Source organism: Nicotiana tabacum, chromosome 15 (genome assembly GCF_000715075.1).
Source record: "Nicotiana tabacum cultivar K326 chromosome 15, ASM71507v2, whole genome shotgun sequence".
Classification (NCBI taxonomy): Eukaryota; Viridiplantae; Streptophyta; class Magnoliopsida; order Solanales; family Solanaceae; genus Nicotiana; species Nicotiana tabacum.
This window is the reverse complement of record NC_134094.1, coordinates 124,567,509-124,587,893: the sequence shown is the minus strand read 5'-3', so window position 1 is coordinate 124,587,893 and position 20,385 is coordinate 124,567,509. Positions and strand designations below refer to the sequence as shown.

The following is a 20,385-nucleotide window of genomic DNA, read 5'->3' as shown; positions in this document are numbered from 1 at the left end:
GTTATTTCTCCTAAATTACGCTATCACGATCCGGAAAATAATCGGCTCATTTGAGCATCTAAGCTCCTCTAGATTATAAGTCGAATCATAGTGTATAATTTTGAAAAAATATGACACTATATAATCACTCTCAAGATAATAGCCGAAAAAATATACATTATACATACGCTCTCTCTCTTCTGTATATTATTAATAAAAAATAAATTCTATACACTTTTACGGCTACTAAATGTAAATAATTTTGGCTGGGCTAAAAGTAATTGTTGCCCTACAATCTTTGAGACCATTAGGCATATAACTTTTTCTAGCTATAGCTTAATTGCATGGAAAAAGAATTATATGTCGAGAAGATGAGAATATGTTGAAATTGATAGGAAGTACATGAGCATGAGAAAGGCTACAAATGACGAATATGTTTAATATATGAGATTCTTGTTTGTAATTTTCCCCAAGTAATGACGAATGACCACAAACGACGATAAAGGTTGGAAATATAAGAAAGTTATCCTTTTTCTAATTTGTTGAATATTAGCTAAACATTTTCATATCAATGGAGATGCTGTAAGCGTCAATTGGATTGTGACCAACCCAACACAGTAAAATGAGAATTTACGAAATTCTTTTTAACCAATTTTTTTTTATTGTCTGTAAGCAAGATCTTGATCATATTGGCTGTGGATCTCTCATGCCGAAACCACCTAACGTTTTCTGTTTCTTCCTCTAGAGAAAGTTCGACCCAACAAGTGATCACAATACACATTGCATCCTAAAAAAAGTGAACGAGACTAATAGCCTATTTGGCCGAGCTCCTTTTTTTTATTTTTTGTCAAGCACTTTTTTCTAAAAGTTAAATGTTTGGACAAACTTTTAAAAAGAAAAAAGCGTTTTTGAGTAGAAGCAATTTTGAGAAGCACAAAAAATAACTTCTCTACAAAAGTTACTTCTTTGAAAAATATATTTAAAAGCACTTTTTAAAAGTTTGGCCAAACACACTCACAAAAAGTACTTTTTTGAAAAACAATATCGAAAAAATCACTTTTCGAAATAAGCTGATTTTAAAAGTTTAGCCAAACAGGCTTTAACTTTTGTCTGAGATATCATATAATCATTTTACCTTTTGATTGGACTTGCTAGAACTTCTTGCTTCATCACTTGAAGTAGCCAGTTTTCAACCTATAGACATAAGAATCAGCATGATTGACCCATCGTCCGTGTTCACTCGGTGAACTTCCAAGTGTTACAAAGGGGTCTTTACTCTTTACCCACTTAGTTGTCAAACAAGGTCTTAGCAATTAGCACAAGGTGTTTAATCTAGCATTTCCATTGAACAGCTGCAGTAGTGGTACAGCTAACAGCCTAATACAAATAGAAAGTCACTCTGATTCCTACAACGTTAGTCAACGGTGCAAGTCCGATATGGATGTACATTGGTACAAGACTTGAGCAGAGCAAGTCCACTTGGAAAAACATCTTTGCTTGATGCTAATCAAATAAATACAGTGCTTTCCGCAAAATATAACAGAACGGTAAGAAATCATCTTAAGGACATTTTCTTTGAACGTAAGATGCCCCGTGCTCTTCGTACCTGTCATTAGCATAATGAAGAGGTGTGCTCATTAAAAACCACTGTAGTTATGTGGCGTAGGAAGAGCTGTTTTAAAGGAAACAGAAACAAGGAGTGCTCTTGCTTGTCAAAAGTAGCATTGGTTTCAAAGAAACATGCAGAACTTACTCAGACTTCGAAAACCACATTTGTTGAAAGGAACCAAGAGATGCCAATATGCTGCCCCCTATCCAAACACTGCACAACGCCTTTGTTAGATCAGAATTGTGTAAAGAAACCCTCTCCTAATTGCTAAATGCAAACCATTATTTATGGATGAACAGATATATCTTCTTCAAACTAGCATTTCAAGATTTTATTAAAAGCAGTCAACAAAAAAAGTATGTTTACTGTTTTCTCAAATCTGCATTTATATAGGGAAAGGGGAAATCTGCATTTATATGTTTACCCTCCCCATACCCCACTTGTGGGATTACACTGGATTTTTTGTTGTTGAAAAGGAGAAAAAAGGATATGCCAATAGTACTTGAAATTTTACTGAGCAAAATGCTTCAGTTATATGCTGTCAGCTTTAAACTTAGAAGTAGCAAATATCAGAGGAAACCCAAATCGAAATGCTGCATGTAGATGAGAAAAGTAAGTTCAGTACACACCGTAGACAGTTGAAAGCTTCTAACTTTACTTTAAACACTCAACATCTAAAGGAACTATCACCGTGAAGAGAGGCTGAGAAAGATGAAATGAGAACTACAGAGTAATAGTTTAACCTGAATCTCCTTTCTGTAGCATTTCCACTAGCCAGCACTTTGACTCTCGCTGCTTGGGGAGACTCCTGGAAAAAAGCGCAAACGAGATATGGAATTAGGTATTCAAGCTAAGGAGAAAAGATAAGACTGCTGTCCTTGAATTCGAACAAGTGCATGAAAGGGGAGACGGGCATAGTTAGAGTCAAATGGGAAACGGCACCTCTAGCAAGTCCTTTTCCAGCCGTTCTTTGAGTTGCTGCATCGATGCTGTTCCCCCAGCAAGCTGTATTAAGCAGTGAATCAAACTAAAATCTCATCCAAAGTTTCATATTCAAACAGGCAAAATATAAGTAGTCTTCGGAAATCCATATGCTCGTGGTAGGTAGATGTGGGACTTAATCCAATGATAAATTTGAAAAGCACTGGCTCTAATCTGCCATTGAATTTTCATATTGTTCTTTATATAATTTTTATCTACAAAGTCATAAGGAGCATCATCCGGTTAGAAAAATTAAAATCACTTTGTCATGCAATTTCCATTTTTTTTCTCCTGAAGGAAAGCGTCCTCTCAGTTTCAGTGCTTACAATGTGAAAATGGGAATTTAAAAGAATTGACTTTTATAAAATGATCTTCACAAGTATTTAAATGTTAAAAGCAACTACAAGGAAGTGCGCAAAAAGGAAACTTCAGCCTCATATTTAAAGAGATTACAAGAAGCATTGATGGCTTTACCAATATACTACTAAAAAGTTCTCTTCGGATATCCACATCGCACTTGTTAATGCTCTCGATAACCTGAAAATTTTGAGTAAATCAAATGACAAAGGAAATGCGAAAGAGGAACAGGAACAAAATTTGAAGGACGAATGTCAACTGATATTATCTATTTGAGCAAAGTAAAGGGAGAAAGGACCAACCATTTGTGGTAGACCACGAAGAGAAGCAGCAGTCTCAGCAAAACTTTCCATACCGGGGATAGTCTGTGACACGCCAGAAAGAAAAACACCAAAGTAAAATACTAGATAAACCAGAAAATCTGAAGCGGCTAGCCTGAGAAGGCAAGATGACAGATTCTCCAGATAATAGGTATGCTTAAGCAGACAGAATGTTCTGTCTTACATCTGACAACTTATGATAGTATACAGAAAAGAACACAAAAAAAATACTTTATTAAAAATCATTAGAGACTGATATCTCAAATAATACATATCTTTGACAATTCAACAACTAAATCTGAATCTCAAAGGTAGAGATCATGGCATAATAAACTGTCACCCCAGAAACATCCCACTAATTTATGACCTGAAATTCTATAAACTTTGTTGAACCTTGAAATGCAAGGAAATGAGATGCAAAGTTAAAAAGGTAATATCGAACCAAATTGTGTGAGCAGTACTGGAGGTGTGTAAATTAGCACAGCCAGGTCCATTATCCTCATTTACCATCAATATAATTCTTGAAATATAGTTCTAACCATTGCAATGCAAAGATAGGACCTTGCAGATCATACCAAGGACTGCTTCAGCTATAAGTATACCCAACTTCTGAAGGATCAATACATAAAAAGTGAAAAATACGACAGCGGGGAGGCAGGGCAAGAAGCATTACAGATTCAACATCTTAAGATAATTAAAAATACAGAATCATGCACAGAAGAAGATGAAAGTCGCGCACAAAACAACTGCTCACATACATCCATGAGACCATGACTCCCACTAGATAAGAGAACAGAACAAGAAACCCGAAAATTAGGACGCTAAGAAATACCAACCTGAACTAATGATGGATTGAAAATAATATCAGGAATCTTGAATCTATCCGCTCCGACTTCTATCGTTCTGTTTCATCATGCAAAACAAAAAAATAGAAGGCATATGAAACTTAATTTTAACCATACAAAGGAATATCCCCCAATTCCAATCTAATTGACTTAATTGATTTTTTTGCAGAGAGTAAGAGAATTGAATTGAGTTACTATATTTGACATTGCTAGATATTTGAGTCATATGAAAAAGTATAAAGATGTCACATCAAATTCAATTAATACAAACTTATACAGAATGTTATCTTCGGCTTGACATTGTTTAAATGATGGACTCAGCCAATTAAGGAAAGAGATTCACATGTTTTTGAGAAGGCATAGGTTAATCAAAATAGGTAACAGGCAGCAACTCTGAACGGCTGAGGTCTAATCATCTAGGACCGAAAACCACTACCATGGGGCTTCTAGTTATACCAAGAAAGAGTAAAACTACAAACCAAGAAATAAAAGGGGTTCCGATTTTTGCATTTAGATCTTCAACCAAAGATCTAAGGAAACTCAATCACTCATTCTCCAATGAAACAGAGGAAGACTACAACACTTACTGCCCGTCAGGTAGCTCATAAGACGTCGTTGGAATGTTTGAATATGAACTGTCTGCAAGAAATAGAGTAGCAGCATATTACTTTCAAACTTCAAAAAAAGAAAATACTACATATAGAACAACACCAAAGAAAAAAAGCATATGAAAACAACAAGAATATAGTATCACTGGAACTTGAAGCAATCTCAACTGCCATGATGAGCATAGTATATATAATAAAAGGTCTAAGACTATTGCCAAAGATATCAGTGACATTTTGTTAGATGAGGAAGATTACTTTTTTCCTTTTTCCTTCTTCTGTCAACTGCCAACGTAAGCAACAATATATACTAAAAGGTCTAAGACTATGGCCAAAATATATCAGTGACATTTTGTTGGATGAGGATAGTTACTTTTGTTCCCTTTCCCTTCTTCTGTTTCCTTTTAGATAAGGGTACATTATAGCTGAGGGATTACAAAAGAAACAACTGTTATTTCTGTCAAGACATAATAGAATGTTGGCAATATCTTCAAAGTTAATATCCTTTCACTACACTTAGGTCAAGATTCAATTCCCTGTAAATTTCTCCTGCCTTGGATGTTAGATGATTCATAGTTTTTCAGGGCAGAGTTGGATGAGGGAAGAGGAAACAACATAGTATTTAATACCTATGCTAGATAAGGATCTATGGCAGAAGCTGCTTTTGTTCATTATAGTATCTTGACCCAACTAAAGTAACTCATTTTCCTGTTTGAGAGTCAAAACAGTTTTTTTTTATACCAATTGCATTTTAAAAGTTTATGATAAGTTTTTATAGTATCTCAATTAAATTTCGCAGGACGAAGTAACTGTTTCCAAAATTGAACCTCAAAAAATAAAAGTGGGCATTCAATTGGGAGTGGAAGCAAGTTATTTGGAGAACTGCCTTCTCATATTTAGATACATTTGTATCTTCTAGGGATAATAAACAACAGAGTCCATGAGTCAAAAGGAGTATAAGAATATAATAGTTAAGAGGAGAAACAAACCATCATATGGAGTATCTGGGGCTCGTGAGACGCATTCTTTTATGTCACTTGCAATCGCTCTCTGCACAAACAGAACAAGACTGAGCAGCTAAGAGAAATAACAACTGAAGAAAGGAAATGCTAATAATGACTAACCTGGCAATACAGTTTGTAACTCTCTGTTGTATCAGGGAAGTCAAGGTCTACTGTCTGTGAAACAAAGCATAAATGTGATCAAGAAATTCGACAAAACATCAGAAGATTAATGGTGAACAAAGCTTAAAAAGATAGTAATGAAGAAATATAAACCAAGATACTTAAAAATTACATTTAGGTGAGGATTAACCAATCAGATTGGTTATGGCACTAAAACAAAGGTGTGTTACCTGAAATTCTCCTGGACGGATCTCCTTCCGCTTGAATGAGTACCGAGGTTTTATCTAGAAGAATAATGAGAAAAAGGAAAAGAAAAGTTTGTTTCAAGATAAGGCAGATCATTGTGTATGAAATCATGTCTTAAGGGGGGAAACTGACAATAAATAACTAACCGTAATGCCTTTCTGTTCCAAACTTTTTATCAAGCAATCGGTAAGAATTTCTCCCCCAATAGGAGATGTAGCAACCGCCTGTTATCAAAATAAAGAAACATAGAATATATGTTCAACGAAACCAAAAACATAACTTTGAGAAGTTGGACAACAATGCACAGACCATGTGTTGAAGATTTAACATCCATAGCCACTAATATTTTCCCATCCTTCAAAATATAAAAGAAAGATTGTACAAGTGCGCCAGCAACTTAGACCCTGTCTCCCCAAGCAACGAGGAGGGATGATGCAACTAAACATGAAATCCTTTTCCTCCTTCCACCTCCCATAGACAAAATAAACATCTAAAATTTTCATCTTGAGTGCCTGCCATCTTCAACATCTAAAGTACATGATCAATCCTGCATTGATTAATTAGCTTTTCCACCTTAAAATCCATATCCTGGACTTGATTTATTCTTTACTCTGGCTTACAATTTAGAAAACAGCAAGGAATATTCTATGAATGAATAGTCAGTTAACACATCTACTCGACGGAAACATGCCAGCCAAACCATTATATGATTTTTCTTAAAGAAATTCTAGCGAGATAAATTTGAGGCCCTCAGTTATTACCATGAGGGAAGTACAACAAGATAACAGATATTTCTTCTTTTTTATTTTAATTTTATTTTTGAGAGTGAGAAGGGGAGGTTAGCAGATTCGGGAACAAATTCATTTGCTTCAGTGCCATTAAACAATTCCCAGACGCATGTCAGAAGTACAAACATTAATGGAGATCTCTGTTTGTTAAGTAGGAGCTCTGCTAATGCTAGGAATTGAATAAAAGAATTCCATAAGAAAGAAAAGGAAAAGAGGTCATATTTCAAACTGGAAGTAGTATATTTTACAATAGATAGCTCAAGTAAATAGGTAAAAGTGATCATATGTTAAACTCTTAATTAAGTGAAGACACTACAGTCATCAGGAAAGAAAAGGGAAAACACTAAGGCAGTTGCTCTTTGTTGAGGGATACCTTTTGAAGAACATATCCATCATGAACAGGAGCAACAGTAGTCGATCCTCCACCACTGTATTAGTTCAAGAACAGCTCTTTTAGCAATATCCAATGAGCAACAGAGAAAAGATGCAAGCAGAAACTGCTAGATTCATAGCAGTTAACAAGGTAGAGTAACAAAAAGAGTACACATGCATTCAGTCTCCTAAATAGAAACAGCTATAACTTGAAAAGAAAATAGTCAGCAGATCCGAGGACATAGAAAAATGCAAACCACTCCTTCACCAGCTTCAAAATATAAAGCAAAATATTCCAGAACTGGTAACTTGAGCTTCAATTTTGTATAAATGATTGGATGACTTTTGATGTATAGTTGATTGCATGGATGAGCATTCCAGAGAACAACATCTTTGTATAGCTCTCTTTGCTAGGGAAAATACTTGTAGAGCTAAACAAATAGAGTGTGCCTTCTTTAACACCATAAACTCTTAGATAAGGTAGTGCACACATTTCAACAATAATAGCAAATTTAGCTTCTTAATTATTGAAGAATTTCATTTGTGGTCCTGGTGTGAGGTGTCTAACCAATAGCCAATTTAACTTAAACACTATTTTGGTATCTTTCTACTCCTTAATACAACATTGAACAATTTGATAATGATACATCATACTAAACCAAACCTCTACAACCCTTACAAGGCAGTTCCAAACCTCTATTGAGATCTGTCTAACCTTCATATCTTTCCTGTTATACTCCTGCGTATCTAACTTTGTGAGTGTAGCAAAAGTTACTATTAAGAAAAGATGCAATAAGCAAAAGTGGAAGTGAAGATTGATACTCAAGTCATTCCCAAAAGAGATAGTCTGTATCTTGGGTCTATAATCCAAGGCAACGGGGAGATTGACAAGGATGTTACCAATCGCATTGGAGCGGGGTGGATGAGATGGAGGCTAGCTTTGGGGGTTTTATGCGATAAGAATGTGCCGCCTAGAATTAAGGGCAAGTTCTACCGGGTGGTGGTTAGACTGACTATGTTGTACGGAACTAAGTGTTGGCCCGTCAAGAAGTTCCATGTCCAGAAGATGAACGTAGCTGAAATGAGGATGTTGAGATGGATGTGCGGACATACCAGGAAAGACAAGATTAGGAATGAAGTTATTAGGGACAAGGTGGGGAGTGGCCTCTGTGGAGGACAAGGTGCCGGAATCGAGGTTGCGATGGTTTGGGCATGTGAAGAGGAGAGACATAGATGCTCCGGTCAGGAGGTGTGAGAGATTGACCATGGTGGACTTGAAAAAAGGCAGGGGTAGGCCAAAGAAGTATTGGGGAGAGGTGATTAAGCAGGACATGTCATTGCTTCACCTTACCGAGGACATGACTCACGATAGGAAGGTGTGTGGACGTCGAGGATTAAGGTGGTAGGTTGACAGGTAGTTATGAGTTTCTCCTAGGTTTATCAGTAGTACTAGTACTATTCTTGTATTCTTTTATTCCTGGTTCTTTATTACTTGTGATGTCACTCGCTTCCATTACCTTATTAAATTACTGCTGCTATTGCTTGTTGCTTTATTTATATTGTTCCTTAAGCCGAGGGTCTATCGGAAACAGCCTCTCTGCCTTTATAGGGTAGGGGTAAGGCTGCACACTACCCTCCCCAGACCCCACATATGGGATTAAGCTGGGTTTTTTGTTGTTGTTGGGATATCACATAGCATTAAATAAAGATGATTGAAATGGAAGAGTATTACGGGTGTACTATGCAATAGTAGAGATTGAAAAAGAATAAAAAATACAAAATACCATCCACCTAATCTAAGCGAAAGTTTTATATCATTACTACAACTCTTACATATCCTTAATATAATTATAAAGTTTGATATCATATCTCCATATTCTCAAACATAATTCTTACAAGATTCTTAAAAGTTAAGATGCTAACCTACTTGAAGAGCTCTAATTTTTCATCATTCGCTCATCATACAGTTATGAATCAAACCAGACTGCTACTGATGTAAATGTGTAGAAACTTAACAATTCGAGATGAAGAGAAACTGAAACTAATATGCCATCATGCATCAGAAATCATGAAATCTTTCCAATAATTTATATTCACTAAAAGGGAAGGTACAGAAGCGCGCAATGCAGATAAAATGAATGCTATTATCGCTGGGAGGTGAAATATCTCCGCAAAAGAACTTTATTGACAAGACAAGTCAAAGAAGCAATTCAAGGATGATAGCCAGTACGTAAATAAGCTCCTACCTGTCAACAACCAAAGAAGTCGCACGTCCTGATGCAAAAGATGTGAGAACCTAGCAGTAACAGTATCCTGAGATAATTAGCAACCGGAGTGGAATGATCTTGTAACATTATGAAGATACAGTATTTTTCTTTTTTCTTTTTTTTCTTTTTCGTAATCAGGTAAAAGTGAAAGTTTCACTACTGAACAGCACAATGAAGGTTCTGTTAAGATGCCACAAATTAAAAATTCAAGAATTGAGAAAGGCACTTACAGCATTTTTGGCCAAAAACAATGCAGGAACTTGGTACTTTTCAAACATTATCTCTGCAGCCCTGTCAATTATATGATCAGTCCACTGTAATTTTCAGTTTGCATTCAGATGACATGATAATGCAGGCACCAGATTGCCTTAAGAGAAAACATTTAAATGATAATGTTCCCTCAATAGTTAAACTTCATTTATAGCTTTGAACAATAACTTCTTTCCTTTATTCCAGTTCACGATGGACAAAGTTTTTCACAGTAGACTCTTCTCGTTAAGGGGAAGAAACATTTCAAATAGAGTAATTTCACAAGGTATTACACATTAAACAAGGGGTATTACACATTAAACAAGGTAAGGTTTCTATCTTGGGACTTGGGATCCATTCAGCGGCAAATGAGCAGTTCATCAGTAAACCAGCCACTACTTGACAATCCTCACTTAAGAGACAACCATGATAGGAATTTCAGGCAAAGCTATGAGGGCTACAATGACCTCACAGAAAAGGTCAAAGTGGAAGGACCTAGCTTTGACCAAAAACTTGACCCAAATCTGTTCTTTAACTGTGCAGAAAGCTCAGAGGACTATATTGAGAGATCAAAATGCTCAATCAAGGCTACAAGAATCACTCTAAAGAGATTTACAGATGAACTACTTGTAAAATCTCTCTTTTGCGGATTCTTCAATTCTTCTTTCTCTCTTTCAGTTTTTCTCTCCTCTCTTTATTCTTCTCTCGCCGAGGGTCTATCGGAAACAGCCTATATGCCCTTCCAGGGGTAGGGGTAAGGCTGCGTACATTGGGAAACTACTGGGTTTGTTGTTGTTGTTGTTGTTGTCTTTATTCTTCTCTCCTTCTCCCCTTTCTCATATTTTCCCCTTCTCTTTCACCCTACTCCCTTTCTGGTGCTACATCACTGGTATCAGCCGCTCAGGTTCTTATTCATCCATTGAATATCCACGACCTTCTAATAACTAATCCTCTTACTGTGTTTCGCTGTTCTTCCTCCTTTCACTCACTGCTAGATGTGCCTTCTGGTAGAAATGCAGTATAGTCACAGACTGCTAAATTATTCTCTTTGTTTTTAGCTGAGGACAAGATTAGTTTGATTCATGGGATATATATTGTTTACTCATTAAATTATAATAAGCTTTTGGTGCTTATGACTTTAATATGACAGGAAGCTGCTGCAGTGCTCATTGTTTGCCCTTTGAAGTAGCAAAGACGTAGGGCCTACAGGATTAATAAATACGTAATTCTTACTTAAGAGCATGCTTCGTCCTTGTACTTTCCTAGTCTTCCTAATGAAACTTTATCTCTGTAAAACAGAATTAACGTAAGACGCAAAAATAGATATGCCAGCAAAAAAAAATTAGAAAGGTTAAGAGTTTCATTAAATAAAATGACTAGCATATTCAGGAAAAATAAAGGCTTGAAATCTTGTACCTAATAATTATACAAGGCCCAAAAGACAAAAGGCATGATTCTTAGAATAATGTAAGGTAATGAGACTGCTAAAAGACAGATTGGATTGCTCACTTTTCCCTCTGCTGCTGAGTGTTCGAACAGGGCTCTGCAAGTAACATTGGATGCTCCTTCGGATCGATCAGTAAGCATTCCCTGTAAGTGAATGTAAGTAGGCAGGGGAAAAAGGTTCTTTCAACAGTCTAAGAGCCGCATCAACTTAACCAAATGACAAAGGACAGGAAAAAGCAAAAAAGATGTCGCAGGAAAAGCATATAAAGAAGACAGTTTTTACCTTTCTTCAAAATGAATAAGTAATATAACATCATCTTTATTTTTATTTTATTTTTTTTTATAAGTAAATACAACATCATCTTTATATAAAGCAGATATTTTTCAGTGATCAAAGAAAGTGAAAAACAATGCAGCCCCATCTACAAAAATACAGTGCCAGTGTCTGTAGAATAAGCATGTTCCTTTTTGGGGATGAATCACTAATACAGCATTATTTACATTAATACAAAAGCTATGTTGCCCGGATACGGGTGCAAATGTCTGACACAGGTATGGATTTAGAGGTCGGATCATCATCTCATAAATTCTAATATTCCGGATATGGATAACAGTAGGGGTGCATATACTGGGATACAGCTAATAAATGTTTAAATATAATATGCATAACAATTACTAGTTATTTAGAACATAGAAAAATAACTCAACTTTTAGATAAATTGTCGCCAAAATCCATTTTTGTATAATTAAATTTAAGTTATGTTGAATAATAATTTGTAAGTAGTGTTAAATGATCAAAGTTAGCCCAATTAATGTTGTTCTTATGGATCTTGTCTATTAATATACAATGAACTGAGTTTGTGACCCAGTTAAATCACAGTATTTTTGTAGAATACATTTTTCCAGGTGTTTTTGTAAAGGCCCAGTCCACCAGTAATTGGCAAAGATACCCTCCTAGGGCATTTCCTCCTTTGAGTTCAGTGGCGGCTTCAGCAGACAGTAACCCTAGCATGCACTCCTCTGTTTGAGTTGAATGGTGGCTTCAAATGATGTCTCCAACTGTTCTTTTATGTTTTTTTCCTCTTCTCCTTGGTGCTTCATCTCTGTCTTCTTGGTTCTCAGTTTCACCTTTCCTTTGTAAAAGTATCCACCGAATGTTGACAGAACCCAGTACGAACCCTGTAACTGTACCGGTCTGTCCTGTCGTGTTGACTCCAGTGCCGTCGGAAATTGAAGGTTCCGAGCAACATAGTATAAAAGAGGACAGTGCCAGTAATCCAAGTAGTAAAACTAAAAGAAGGGGAAAAAAGTAATGCAGTCCAATCTTGAAAGCTAATGGTGGTCTGGAGGGCCATTAGGAATAATTGCTTAAAACAACCCTGCAACAAACTCTACAATGTCACCTTATCAAAAAAAAAAAAAACTCTACAATGTCCTAGATATTGTTAATTGCCTAAAACTATCCTTTCAACTATTAGGAAAATTGTGAAATAGGCCAATATCAACTAAACTAAATGAGATTAAAAGGAAATTATTTAGATTTTGTCTGTCTCGCATAATAATTCTACAATATGTTTCATAGCACTCGGTAATCAAAAGCAAACGTGCCAGAGCAACAAGATCAGCAGTATATCACCTTAAGGTGGTAAGATCCCTCGGTGAGGGTCTCCAGGGTACTCCCAGACTAGGAGGGGAGGATGTGACATACACAGAACGACCATGCAACAATAAGCAAAGCGTATGCCACTACATACTATCCGCTGTATATAAACAGTCACTTTGCAGTCTGAAAGAAAATCCACGAACTATATTGTGCTGCAAATATCCCTGGCAACTGGGTAGTAGACTTCTTCTTTCTTTTTTTTGGGATAAGATTTGGAGACAGAGAAATATAATACTGCATACTCATGCAATTGTGCCATATTGCTTCAAGTTGAAAATCCCCACTTAGCTAAGTTGAAAATATTTAGAGTAATATTCTTGCCCTAATGTTACATGGGAAATTGTTTCAACATATCAATGAAAGGAAGGGCCAATTACCTGAAAGCATGGTCCCATATGTTCTCTACAATATCCCAGTCCACAACCATCCCATCTTTGATGGGCGATAGCACCTGCCCAAGATAATGCAATATCTTAGATGGCAGAGATAAGGAAATGGCATCACAAGGCAATTCTATATAAACTTGCAAACTGACCTCCATGAGATCACGGCGAAATCCCAAGGCTTGAGATCCAACATACAATCTCCGCTTACCCTTTGATTTAGAGTCAGGAGCAGATCCAGAATTATCCTCCGGATTATCAGGATAATCAACTTCCATTTGATCAACTGATCCAACAATCTTTAAAAGATGATAAAATCAAGACAACTTTACACAGAAATAATACAATGTAGGTGACTAGTTGAAAGAGAAACTGAATATGAGCATATATGAAGGAAAATAAATAATGATATAGACATCACAACCCAGGCGGGTTAGTTTGTGAGTGGCTAACCTGCTAAGGATATTCAAGAATTCAAAAGGACACCAACTATAATGAGGAAAGGATTTGAACTAATCTTGAAAAAACAAGAGTTATAGATAATTGATTATATAAAAAGAAAATAACAGAAGAGATCTTGCTGATTATCTCAGCAGCTATCTTATGTATAAAGTTTCCTGGAAATTTTGAGCTGCTTCCACTAGAAATCTTATTGTTCAAGACTAAGTAGGAAATCTATTTTTTTGTAATGGCAGTGTCGGAACCATCTTGCATGTAACTCGACTAATCTATCGGTTACTTGCTACCTCCCACCAACAAAGGTGTAGGGTAACACTATCCACCGAAGCGTAAACAGATGGAAAGAAATCAGCTACCTTTTTTGCCTCTACTGTGATTTTAACCCCAGTCCATCATGGTTCATCCTAACTTTCATTAACCTCCATGCTACATCCTTGAGTGCAATCAGGGACTTCTATCATACTACTGTGATTTGAACCCCATTCTCTCATGGTTCATTCTAACTTCATTAACAGCCAGGCTACACCCTTGAGTGCAATTAGGGACTTCTCTCATTGAACCAACATTCTCCAAAAGTGGGTATGAGCAATATAATAAGATAAGCCATTTATATTTTGTCTTTTTTTAATGACCGAGAAATCCATCTGGGGCCAACTCACATGACCAATCGCTGCCTTCGAAACTCCGGGATAATGGGCCCGCCCCTCTAATCTTCTCCACTTAAATACCTGGCTTTAGTTCCCATGGCGCAGAGCTTGAACCTGCGACTTAAGCCACAAGTCCCACAACATTTGCCACTTGAACTTAGCCTTGGGGGCATCTATGTTTTCTCGTTTTTCTTAAGGTTAAAAGAGGAAATGGTAGCACATATATGTGGGTCAGCTTCATTTATACTTTCCAGTTCTGAGATGCGTAAGAGAAGTATTTCTTCTTCTTTTTTCAATAAGTACGTAAGAGAAGTATTTCTCAGTATTCATCTACTGCACCATTAGTTTTCTTGACCAATTTTACCTCCATTAACTGTGTGATGAACTGAATCATTTCTTTATAATTAGACTGATAGAGAATGGACAATCTGTTCTTGGTTCCTTTGATATCTGTTCGTGCATGAGTTGCATAGAAGAAAGCCATTAGCAGGCTTTGGAATAAAGAAAGAAACCTTGACATGGGATGCATACAGCAAAACATAGAACACTGAGATCCATTTTTAGTAAAAGAATAATAAGTCATTTATTGTAAATAGAACACATTGCAATATTACTAGTAGCCGCTTAGCTGGAAAAATATTACAATAGCAGCACAAGTGGCCATAACATTCATATCAACCACATGCCGCAATTAAATAGCTAAAGATGGCAAATGGATTCCTCTCTTTCAGTGGATAGCCAAATATTTCAAGTCAAGGAACCCAAACCTTCTGGTAGTAGCTTGACTTTTAGCCCAAGGAAACACTTGACATAGATTAAGGGCAAGCATTTACAAATTACAAGATTGCTTCCCCATGACCCCAAAAAAAAAAAAACATAACGGATTGAGATGTGTAAGTCTTGTATTAAATCCCCAAGCACAGAAGCTACTTATATGTTAGAGCTACAAGACCTTGCAGGATAATCTATAACAGTGGTCTCATGGTAATAACATAGAGTTGGCATTTAAATGTGGTAAAAGCTCCCACGTAAATCCATTACAAGTATCCCATTCCCAAATCATATTCAACAGCTATTCAACCTAAAAGAAGGTATAAATTTGTTTGAAAGGATTGTTCTTGAGGACCTGACAAAGAGCATACAGCTACCGTAAGCATTTATTGGATAATAAATAATCCACACGTTGATGCACTCCAGGAAAAAAAAAAACATCACATGGGGTATGGGATTCTCTAGCCCTTGAGTCTAATAGTCCTCAAGTTTCTCCACCATGTAAATGAGAAAACAATGTAAAGTTTCCAATTTTCTCAAATTATACCTGATAATTTTTATAAATGCTGATGGGAAAGTTGGTTGAATCTCTCAATTTCAGTCTTTTGGTGTTCTAGTTAATGAGTTTAATTTCTAAATATTCTAATTTCTTCAAGAAAAATCAAAAAATAATTAAGAAGAGTTCATGATCTATATTAAAATCATTAATCCCCAAAATAATAATAAAAATTGAATGCCGGGCAAATAGTAGCGTGCTAAAGCCATGTCAATCCATATTTACTACTACCCTATACTTTTACCTCAATTGCATCTTAAATGCCATGAAAGCTCAAAGTTGCTGCCTATGACCAAAGTTCTAAACTTTAGAAGCTTCATCTTTAGCAGTCAAATCTGGTGTTCAGGCTGCATTTCCCAAAAATTCCATGGATTTAAATTATATATACTATCACTCTATCAGTGTAAAATTATTTTACATTATTTCCACAATTTCACCAGTTGTAACAAGCTATTTACTTTTCTTTTCGAGGTTACCACCTCAAACTTGTTATAGACAGGTGAAAGTTGCCTGTAATTATCTATTAAATAACCTGATAATGCATATAACCTTTAAAATGCTGGTACACGTAACTATAAAAGGCTACTATTTTGTAATTATGCTTTTGAAAAATTTGAACTTTGGACCGAAAGAACGATTTGGAACATCTTACTGAAAGCTGCATTATTAATCTGCAACCTAAAAAGGACAAAAACTTTATAACTTACAGAAGGGAAAACGGCTTTGGGAGCATCTTCACCAGCGTAACCAGCTTTGCAAGTATGGCTACCCAAATCTATCACAATTGCTGATACTTCATCTGTAGACCCAAAAAATAAAAATGCAAACAAAAAAACGCGCTGAATTCTTGTGCTTATAATAAGAAAAATGTTAAAGCCGTAAATAGAAGTATTTTTTTACACTCGAGAAAGGAAGTAACTGGTACTCACCACCGCCGTACATGATTCAGTGATTCGAATTCGGAGACTGATTGTTTGCTGCTTCAGTGAAATTGTCTTTACAAGTCGCGAGGGCTTTAGCTGGGTTTTTGACGGGAAACCGGGTTGTGGGTCGGGTCAAATTGTTATTTTTGGCCCTTTACAAATGAAATTTACAAGGAAAAAGGGTCAAATATACCACCTCTACTTTGGTATATTGTTAACATTTAGCTTCTTTTATACTATTGGACCACATCTACCCTTATCATTAGCCAAACTTTTTTAAAATATCCTCCGCCTAACGGGAAGCAAACAATTTTTTTTTAAAAAGACTTTTTTTAACCCATTAATTACCCGTTAAACCCTTTTTATTTATTGCACTTTTTTTTAAATATTAGTCATCTCCTTCGTAGTGTCTTGTTGAACTAAAAAGCGAAAGATATAAAAATACCATCAACCATATATTCATTTATATATTTAGTCACAATTATTTTAATATCCTTATTGTATGTTTAGTATATTCTAACTTTTCCAAATTTTTTTTTCTTCTTCTAGCTTATCTTTTTTTTTTGTCATGTCGAACTGTAGCGAGTATTCACCATAATTTTCTTTCCACCATGACTTGAATATTTATAGTCTCTTATTAGGTTGATAGTTCTGAAGTCTTAAGGCAACTACCGATGTATTTCTTCCTCCAATTGTGAGTCTTTGTTGATGAGTATTTACGCACTATGATTTTCTTATTCTACTTAAAGCATTTGAGCTACGAGTATTATCACCAAATCACGTCTTAAGAACCAAAATTAGAGTCCAAGGTATGAGGTGTGATACTCATAATTCTTAGTAACAACTGAACTTATAATGAACAAAAATCATAAAATAATTAGAGGAGATTCAATTTAATACCAAGCTACAGTTTAAGGAATTCATCAAGAATAAAAGAAAGTACACCACCAAGTTGGAAAGTAACTTAACAACATAAGCACACTAACTTAATGTATTAACCAAACACAAGTATTGTTAAAGTATATATCAGTTGTTACCAACATACAAACCAACTATCAAATGTGCATTACATTAGACAAAGGGATGCCATGTTATAACCACACCAAAATACAATCGAAAGTGATAACATGACATTCTAACGCCATCGTGAACAACTAAGAACCAAAATATAAGCATTTACTAATCCTACCGCCACCATCATTCTCACACTCTCTCTAAATGAATAAAATATATTAAGACGTCTCAGAAATCTAGGTTCCGTATTTTTATATGATGGGTTTAATGGTATGTGGGTTAGTGTATTTTTTTTTTAAAAATGATTTTTTTTAATTTGATAGTTTTTCGTTAGGTGGAGAGTATTTTTAAAAAGGTTTGACTAACGATAAGGGTATATGTGGTCTAATAGTATAACGGAGGGTAGATGTGAACAATATACTAAAGTAAATGAGTATATTTGACCATTTTCCCAATTTACAATTGTAATTTGAGTTTACGACCCTTGTGTGGAGGGTAAATGTGAATAATATACCAAAGTAGAGGGGTATATTTGACCTTTTTCCTGATTTACAATTGTAATTTGAGTTTATGACCCTTGCGTGGGACCCACCGTCAATATAGATGGCCGGGTGACGGCGTACAAATAGCACAAAAAATAAGGGTGTTAATGCAATTATTAAATAGTTAAAAAAAATTGGTAAAACAAATTGTTGATTTTGTTCAAAAGAGCTTTTTCCCTTCATCTAGGGTTGGGCCTATATTGGATATATCGATAGTCCGAACTAAAAAAATGCTACTGAATTATCGGTATCAGATTATTGAGTTAATGGTTCGATAATGGTGTAATGTTATTTGACTATTGGGTTATCACTTCAGGTCTCGTTTTATCCAATTTTATTAACGGTTTTGACGAATAACCCAATAAGGTTTATTAAAAGTATAATTTTATCCTTAGATATATAAAGTCACCTTATGGCTTTATTTTCTCACTCTCTTAATTCTCTTGGACGTCACTGATCTTTAAACCTTACTCCTTAGGGAAAGTTTTAAAATTTTATGAATATTTCATATTCATTCTTCAGTTCATACTTTTAGTTTTAAACTTTAAATAATGAATTGTTCAATTTTTTAGTTTTTCTCATTTATTATTTTTTATTGCACTAATTTTATTAGCATTTGTGAAATTAGGTTTTACCATTTTCCTATGAACTATGATCATCCGCTATTAAGATAGTTAGTAAAACTATATTGTTGAATATCTTATTAATTACTCCTACTAACTTTTTTTTTGTTGACTTTAAGTGAGGTACTTAGTAAGTGCATTTTTTACTAGTTGATAATTGGTTAAGGATTACCAACTATTTTATTTTAAATTTCTCATTATCATGCAGCATTACACATTACGTTTCTTCCCTCTAGATTGATACCAATTTGATACCACCACACAAACAAAAACCAATTTGGACATAAGAATTGTAAAATTCAAAAAAAAAAGAATTTTTTTTCAAGTGAAAATGATATTTGAAAATTAGAGTTGTGTTTGAACATGAATATAATTTTTATTATTTTTGATTTTTTGTGGGTGATATGAGTGAGAATTTTAAAAAATAGTTTTTTGGAATTTCAAATTTTAGAAAAATTTCAAATTTTATCTTCAAGTGAAAAATAAAATTTTTATGGCCAAACATTGATTTCTAAAAAAAGTAAAAAAAAATCGAAAAAAGAAAAAAAAATCATGGACAAACGAGCTCTTAATTTTGGTATTTATATATATCGAGAGAGAGAAAAATTAGATATAGATATTTTTCTATTATATAGAAAAGAAAAGATGGTCAACCAAGGGCATATATATCATTTCAGAAAAACTCCTACATTGTTTGCAATTCTTAAATGCAAATTGTCATTGATACACGTGGACCTCACATTCCCATAACCACAACACTCCTTTAAATGTTCTGTTGATTAGACTTTGTAGAGAGTACTTCATGCAAATACTCATTTGGAACGTTCCTTTTCTCATTTGGCAAAATTACTTATTGATTTTGGTTTAGTCAACTAGAAGTTTCCACAGAGAAAAACTTAAGATTTAAATAATAGAGCAACAAAAAGAAATATCGGTAAATATTTACAAGATTTTCATATTTACCATACTATTTTAAAGCAATTTAAAAATTAAAATTAAAAGGTTTTCATCTATCCACACTATTTGAAAGCGATTTCAAACTAGAAAATTTCATATTCAAAAGTAATTTTAAAAACTATAGTTTATTAAATCTCAAAAGTTAATTTAAGTGATGGGATTAGTTCATACTGTATTAGGGGGGGACTATCTCATATATGCTTAATTGATGTGAAAATTTAATCTACTTTGTTTGAACTCATTCTTCCCTGGTAAGTTTTCAACTATCAATAAATTATCCTAAACATTATTTGTTATAATTTTTATATTGTTTCATTATGAAAATTAACATATGATAAATCTATAGAAAAATAAAAATATTTCTCTTATCTCCTTAATTAAGAAAAAAATTAAAATCCCTATAATAATTTATATAGACTTCTATCAAATGTTTAATATTTTATCACCAGTTAACATCGTTTTAAACGAGTTGTAATAAAATATAATTTGAACTACTATATTGAATTACTACAATTTATATCATGTTAATATTTGTTTAGTGCCTTTGGTTCTCTTTGTTTGAAGTAGTAAATTGCCTCTTTAGGGATGCAAGTCTCCTTGAAAAGTTCTCTTTATTTAATGTACTAAAAATTTCTCTTGATTTTGTTGTATACAAGACA

General features: G+C 34.7%; 1 protein-coding gene across 2 annotated transcripts; it reads right to left on the bottom strand.

Annotated features, from left to right (window-relative positions):
* Positions 1-1,303: 1,303 nt before the first annotated feature.
* Positions 1,304-16,738, bottom strand: LOC107811968 (actin-related protein 4). 2 transcript variants are annotated; one of them, XM_075231236.1, is made up of 21 exons: positions 16,597-16,663; positions 16,375-16,466; positions 15,912-16,014; positions 13,387-13,533; positions 13,229-13,302; positions 11,252-11,332; positions 9,724-9,784; positions 9,473-9,522; positions 7,228-7,282; positions 6,213-6,290; positions 6,051-6,104; positions 5,821-5,874; positions 5,686-5,746; positions 4,679-4,730; positions 4,083-4,149; positions 3,229-3,291; positions 3,044-3,106; positions 2,531-2,593; positions 2,332-2,396; positions 1,733-1,801; positions 1,304-1,585 (listed from the first exon to the last, which is right to left on the bottom strand). In XM_075231236.1, exons 4-21 carry the CDS (start codon positions 13,510-13,512, stop codon positions 1,540-1,542), a joined length of 1,182 nt encoding a protein of 393 aa, XP_075087337.1. In that variant the 5' UTR covers positions 13,513-13,533; positions 15,912-16,014; positions 16,375-16,466; positions 16,597-16,663; the 3' UTR covers positions 1,304-1,539. The 2 variants fall into 2 exon arrangements, with proteins under 2 accessions (XP_075087337.1, XP_016492449.1); XM_016636963.2 differs by lacking the exon at positions 15,912-16,014 and having other exon boundaries at positions 16,597-16,738.
* Between the last annotated feature and the right edge of the window lie 3,647 nt (positions 16,739-20,385).